The following is a 6,845-nucleotide window of genomic DNA, read 5'->3' as shown; positions in this document are numbered from 1 at the left end:
GCTGGAGTGCAATGGCGCGATCTCGGCTCACCGCAACCTCCGCCTCCCGGGTTCAGGCAATTCTCCTGCCTCAGCCTCCTGAGTCGCTGGGATTACAGGCACGCACCACCATGCCCAGCTAATTTTTTGTATTTTTAGTAGAGACGGGGTTTCACCATGTTGACCAGGATGGTCTCCATCTCCTGACCTCGTGATCCACCCGCCTCGGCCTCCCAAAGTGCTGGGATTACAGGTGTGAGCCACCGCGCCCGGCCGCAATTTTCTAAAGACAAAGAAGCAAGGCATACAATAAACTTAAAAAACTCCAAATATTACCTTGTGTTTTTTGTGTACAAGTTCATTTAATTTCAATTAAAGAGTTTGAATGGAATATTTTTTCAGAAGTTCGGGTCTATAACAAAAATCTTATTTTTGAACTATAAATTGAAATCCTAAAACATCAGATTTTCTTGAATAGGAAAACACAACATACTGAGGTGTTTAAAAGATTCCAAAGTTAAATCTTTACATTTAGTGAATCTAAATGAGGGAAGGCCATTCCTCCTAAAGTTCGCCTTCCTGATTATATCAAAACAGAGTATATAAGGCCGGGCGCGGTGGCTCAAGCCTGTAATCCCAGCACTTTGGGAGGCCGAGGCGGGTGGATCACGAGGTCAGGAGATGGAGACCATCCTGGTCAACATGGTGAAACCCCGTCTCTACTAAAAATACAAAAAATTAGCTGGGCATGGTGGCGCGTGCCTGTAATCCCAGCTACTCAGGAGGCTGAGGCAGGAGAATTGCCTGAACCCAGGAGGCGGAGGTTGCGGTGAGCCGAGATCGCGCCATTGCACTCCAGCCTGGGTAACAAGAGCGAAACTCCGTCTCAAAAAAAAAATAAAAAAATAAAAAACAAAAAAAAACTGAGTATACATTTTTTTATAACCATCCCCGCAAACCAGCCTGACCCCTATTCCCTATGGGAAATTTTTTGCTAAAATCTGCATTTGCACTACTTACTTTGAAATAAATTGCTATTTTTACTACCTACCTAGTGAGGAAGGATGAGGAAGATAGTGGTGCTTCTTACAATCTTTCTTTACCTTGTGGGCAAAGGTAATTTGCACTCTATAAGCTCTTTATGAAACTACATGAGTGTATAACCTATGGTCCACAACAACCTACGTTCAGATTTCTGTTGGGGACAAATTTCACCCACTTCATATATAAAAAAGGTTCATCATAATCTCCTTCCACAAAAACAGTACAAGTTTTACATTTAAAGACACTGCCACTTTTCACTTTCCCAACTTGGAGTACCAACTTTACAGACAGTCACAGTGTCAAGCCTTCTACTCTAAAAGCAAATGTTAAATCTAAAGCATGAATCTAAGAAATGGACAAAAGAAAAACCAATCCCAGCTACCTGGGAGGTTGAGGCAGGAGAATTGCTTGAAACCGGGAGGTGGAGGTTGCAGTGAGCCGAGATCGTGCCACTGCACTCCAGCCTGGCGCCTGGCGACAGAAAGAGACTCTATCTCAAAAAAAAAAAAAAAAAAAAAAGGAAAACCAAGACAGGCTGTCATCTGAGGCTAAAGTCACTACTATTGGAACTACTGGACCAATTTCTTCAAATCATAAATTAAGACCAATTCATTAAACGTTGTCAATAGTGGATCAACAGGCCAGGCACAGTGGCTCATGCTTGTAATCCCAGCACTTTGGGAGGCCAAGGTGGGAGGATCATTTGAGCTCAGGAGTTCAAGACCAGTCTGGGTAACACAGCAGATTCCAACTCTACAAATATATATATATATATATATTGGCCAGGCGTGAGTAGTCCCACCTTCTTGGGAGGTTTGACGTGGGAGGACTGCTTGAATCTGGAAGGTCAAGACTACAGTGAGTCATGATCGTACCACTCAAGCCTGAGTAATAGGGCAAGACCCTGCCAAAAAAAAAAATAGTGCATTAACAAAGAACATCATGGGTGGCTCAGTTCCCCAGGACTAGCCCCCAAAGCAAACCAGCTTCATTAATGCAGTCTTGATTTTTACAATGTGATTTGATTTGGTACAGTTTTATACATTTGCTAGTATTGCAACTTCCAGAACAAGAGGGAAAGTCGGTAAACTTGAGCTTATGTGACTCGACATCAAAGATGGCAAAAATGACTTGAAACAGTTTGTTGTATTCCTAATAATGAGTAATAGGATATTATTAAAGGATTAAATAAATGAATGTCTCCAACTTTGTCAATGAGTCTCAATTTTAAAAATGAGGCGTGGTCTGGACTCAAGTGTGTTTTGTAATCATAGTTCTCATTAACTTTACTCTGTTACATAATGCAAACAGGGCGCAGGTGTGCTCTGTGTGCATGCAGCTCCCTTGCGACAGTAGCTGCTGTTTCCTCTTCTAAAGTTACTGAACGTGCCACCCTACCACAGGACACTCTACTAATCTCAGCGGAACACAGTACATGCTTTCAAGAAACAAAAGTGGGAGAGACCAGGACAAAGGGCTGCATTCAGAGCCCAGAGAAGAGATGGTCATCCCCCACCTCTGCCCTCCACCTTCTGGTTTAAGCAATTCTCCTGGCCCGGCCTCCCCATTAGATGGGACTACAAGTACCCATCACCACGACTGGCTAAAAACTGTATTTTTGGTAAAGAGAGGGTTTTACCATATTGGCTAGGCTGGTTTCTAACTCCTGACCTCAACTGATCTGCCCACCTCTGCCTCCCAAAGTGCTGGGATTATAGGTGTGAGCACCACACCCGGCCCAAATGAGATTTTTTTTTTTTTTTTAATGAGCTAATCTAATAAAGAAGTTAAAGTAAACTTTCTCATTTCAGAAAGTCATTAAAAAGCTTTAGTTTTGGCGGGGCGTGGTGGCTCAGGCCTGTAATCCAAGCACTTTGGAGGCCAAGGCAGGCGGATTACCTGAGGTCAGGAGTTCAAGACCAGCCTGACCAACATGGTGAAACCCTGCCTTTAAAAAAAAAAAAAAAAAAAAAAAAAAAAAGCTTTAGTTTTCCCTTTGTTTTCTCTTTATCTTGTTTCCTCTCTCCCTCACCCACCGTAATTAATTTTCACTCAAATTAATATTCCCAAATTTTAAAACGTTTCTAGGATAGCGCCAGGAGCCCATGCCTATAATCCCAGCACTTTGGGAGACCAAAGGTAGGCAGATCACTGAGTCCAGGTGTTCAAGACCAGCCTGAGCAACATGGTGAAACCTAAAAAATACAAAAATTAGCCTGGCATGGTGTTGCACACCTGTAATCCCAGCTACTTGCAGGACTGAGGAAGAAGGATTGCTTAAACCTAGGAGGTGAAGGCTGCAGTGAGCCAGTATCACATCACTGCACTCCAGCTCGGGTAACAAAGTGAGACCCTATCTCAAAAAACAGAAAAACAAGCCAGACGCGGTGGCGCATGCCTGTAGTCCCAGCTACTCAGGAGGCTGAGGCTGGCGGATCACTTGAGTCCAAGAGTTCTGGGCTGTAGTGCACTATGCTGATCAGATGTCTGCACTAAGTTGGGCATCAATATGGTGATCTCCGGGGAGTGGGGGACTACCAGGTTGCCTAAGGAGGGGTCAACCAGCCCAGGCCAGAAATGGAGCAGGTCAAAACTCCCATGCTGATCAGTAGCGGGATCGCGCCTGTGAACAGCCACTGTACTCCAGCCTGGGCAACATAGCAAGACCCCGTCTCTTTAAAAAAAGAAAAACAAAAAACTGTCTAGGAAGGACATGAACTTTAACAAGATACATGGCTGGGCACAGTGGCTCACACCTACAATCCCAGCACTTCGGGAGGCCAAGTCGGACAGATCACTTGAGGTCAGGACTTTGAGACCGGCCTGGCCAATATGGTGAAACTCCATCTCTACTAAAAATACAAAAATTAGCCAGGCATGGTGGCACTCGCCTATAATCCCAGCTACTCTGGAGGCTGAGGCAGGAGAATCACTTGAAACTGGGAGGCAGGCCAGGCATGGTGGCTAAAGCCTGTAATCCCAGCACTTTGAAAGGCCAAGGTGGGCGGATCATGAGGTCAAGAGATCGAGACTATCCTGGCCAACATGGTGAAACCCTGTCTCTACTAAAAATACAAAAATCAGCTGGGCATGGTGGCATGCACCTGTAGTCCCAACTACTCGGGAGGCTGAGGCAAGAGAATTGCTTGAACCCGGGAGGCGGAGGTTGCAGTGAGCCAAAATTGTGCCACTACACTCCAGCCTGGCGCCTGGCGAGACTCTGTCTGAAAATAATTAATTAATTAATTAATTAAAATTTTTTAAAAAAAAAGAAAAGAAACTGGGAGGCAGAGGTTTCAGTGGGCTGAGATCGAGCCTCTGTACTCCAGCCTAGGAGACAGAACAAAACTCCATCTTAAAAAAAAAAAAAAAAAAAAAATACACAACATAATGACAGGCCTCAGGGGACAGATGCCAGAAACAGTAAAGCAGTGGGTTACAGTAGCATCAGGTCCATTTGCAGGAGGAGTTGAACACCAATCCCAATAGATCTGGAAGTTCTCTCCTCAGCTACCTTGTGTTGTCCATGCTATCTGACCTCTACAGCTGGGGATTTCAAGGAGAATCCTTTACACAAATGCAGTACAGTAGTTTGGCCTTGCAGCAGGGCTCAGGGATTTATGCAGTGATACTGAGAAGACTACAGAAACCCAGATTATAAATTTAACATTTAGAACAATAATAAATTGAAATAAGTGCAATCAAATATATTCTTCCAAGGGAAATTTTTTAATTAAAATAGATTTACATTATAGAAGGGACACACAAACCATCTCAGGTTGGATGATGAATTATATCATATAGTGGATCTCTCTTTCAAAGGGCTTACTTTGGACCTATGCACCCAAATGTGCAATGCAGTCCCTCAGCACCTCACTGACCACCCCTGTGACTCGGGGCATGTCACTCATAATCAAAATGCTTAAATCACTATCTTTTTTTTTTTTTAAGAATGTTATCTGGCACTTGTAAGAATAAGAAAAAGATGAGTATTTTCAAACATATCTGGACCAAAGACAACTTAACCCATCTTCACTGGTCTGGGTCACCATCAGCTCCTCATTATATAAACACAACCACCCCAGACAAGATGCTTTACTTGTGCTCTGCCCCCCACAACACCAAATTCATTCTTCACCTAGGAGCCAATGTGATCTGTTCAAAATAATGTCACAAAAATAGCAAAAGAAAGAAACAAACAGCCACCACATCTTCCTCTCTCAATTTAAGCCTGTCAGTGCTTCCCTCTACACTTAAAATCCCAAATGTCTTACGATGGCCGGAGAAGCCCACTGACCACTTTCCTATTCCTCCCACCCACAAAACTCCAGTCAGCCTCCGCGCCACTGGACTTGCTATTCTTTCTGTCCCCGTATCTTGAAAAAGCTGGGTTCTTTTTATCCTTTGAATCTGTGCTTAAATGTCCTTATCTCATCATCCTAAGATGCTCCCACTAGAATGTAAACTCCATGGGGGCAAGGACACTGTCTGTTCTGCTCCCCTCACATCCCTACCCCTAGCACCTGGCATAGTGTCTGGCACATAGCAGGCACTCTCCACATTTGGTAAACAACCAGAAACAAAAGAGAACAGGCAAGTGTAGAGAGAGAATAAGTCGGTTTGTGGTTGCCTATGGGCTGCAGGTGATAGCAGGGAATGTGGAATGACTGCTTAATGCATAGAACTTTCTTTAAGGGATGACAAAAATGTTATGGAATTCAATAGAGGTGATGGCTGCACAATTCTGTGAATATGCTCAAAACCAATGAATTGCACACTTTAAATGGATGCAGTATATGGTGTGTATTATATGGTAAATTATATCAATAACTGTTATATAAAAAAAGAAAAGAAAAAACATAGTAGGAAAGAAGAAGGAAGGGAGAGAGAAATTGTGGTTAAGCTTCAGGTTAATAATTGTTGTCTACAAAAAAACTGACGAAATCTATGAATACTCTCACACCTCTGAAACCCATACATGGATCTCCTTGGTTTCTATGAGCCACCCTTGGTTGGTTTTGACGGTTTTTAAGCCTTAGAACACAACCTAGTATAAACAGTTATAGTTAAAAGGAAAATAAGATAATCATTATTTAAAGAAATCAAATGTTCCACATGGATTAACAAGAACAAAGGTTTTTCAAATTTCTTCCTTTGAAAACAATGTCCCACATCATAAAAACTAAGAATATAAAGCCCGTGTGATTGTGTTTCATTTAAAGCATTTGAGGATAATCACCTTTGCAAGACCTGCTCGATGGGCTCCTTTAGACTCCATGTATGCAAGGTATTTGTTGAACTCCCGGAACTCCTCCATGGAGGGTCTGAAGGTCATTATCTTACAGCTGGGGTTCAGAGGACTTTCCGTCTCAGCCACCTCCATGATGGCTCGGTCAGTTCTGCAGAGAAGACAGTAGGGTCAACAGAACTGAATTATTATGTGCTTTAGGTCATTTTTCCCAAATACCATATCCAGTTCCCCCAGCAGGAACCCTTCTCTTTCAGTTACTCCCCATTCCCTTCTACCACTCTCAGGGAGACTCCCTCATCTCCACATGAACCCCTGAACAAACAAGGGCCTCTAGTCATTCCAATTACCAAGTTCCCTATTCCTGGCAGACAACTGCTGACCTGACTGTACCGCTGACCTCCTCAAAACCCTTCCAAGTAAAAATGAATTTTCTTTTTTTTTTTTTTTTTTTTTTGGAGACAGAGTCTCGCTCTATCGCCCAGGCTGGGGTGGAATGGTGTGATCTCGGCTCACTGCAACCCCCGCCTCCCGGGTTCAAGTGATTCTCCTGTCTAAGACTCCCAAGCAGCTG

At 43.4% G+C, this 6,845-nt stretch overlaps 1 protein-coding gene across 15 annotated transcripts in view; it reads right to left on the bottom strand.

Moving 5' to 3' along the window:
- KDM4C (lysine demethylase 4C) overlaps positions 1 to 6,456 on the bottom strand; it is a 343,287-nt gene extending 336,831 nt beyond the window's left edge. For 7 of the 15 annotated variants that reach the window (XR_004272681.1, XR_004272683.1, XR_004272680.1 and 4 more), the window contains exon 1: positions 6,263 to 6,455. Coding sequence is in view for 11 of the 15 variants with exons in the window: in XM_032291102.1 (XP_032146993.1) it covers positions 6,263 to 6,406 (144 nt within the window). In the remaining 4 variants the exon portion in view is untranslated. Of the gene's footprint in view, positions 1 to 6,262 lie in introns of all 15 variants that reach the window. The other 8 variants (XM_032291099.1, XM_032291106.1, XM_032291107.1 and 5 more) reach the window with 4 other exon arrangements.
- Positions 6,457 to 6,845: the final 389 nt, after the last annotated feature.

Source organism: Sapajus apella, unplaced genomic scaffold, assembly GCF_009761245.1.
Source record: "Sapajus apella isolate SASKATOON/1434 unplaced genomic scaffold, GSC_monkey_1.0 scaffold24, whole genome shotgun sequence".
NCBI classification, from domain to species: domain Eukaryota; kingdom Metazoa; phylum Chordata; class Mammalia; order Primates; family Cebidae; genus Sapajus; species Sapajus apella.
This window is presented reverse-complemented; position numbering and strand designations above follow the sequence as displayed.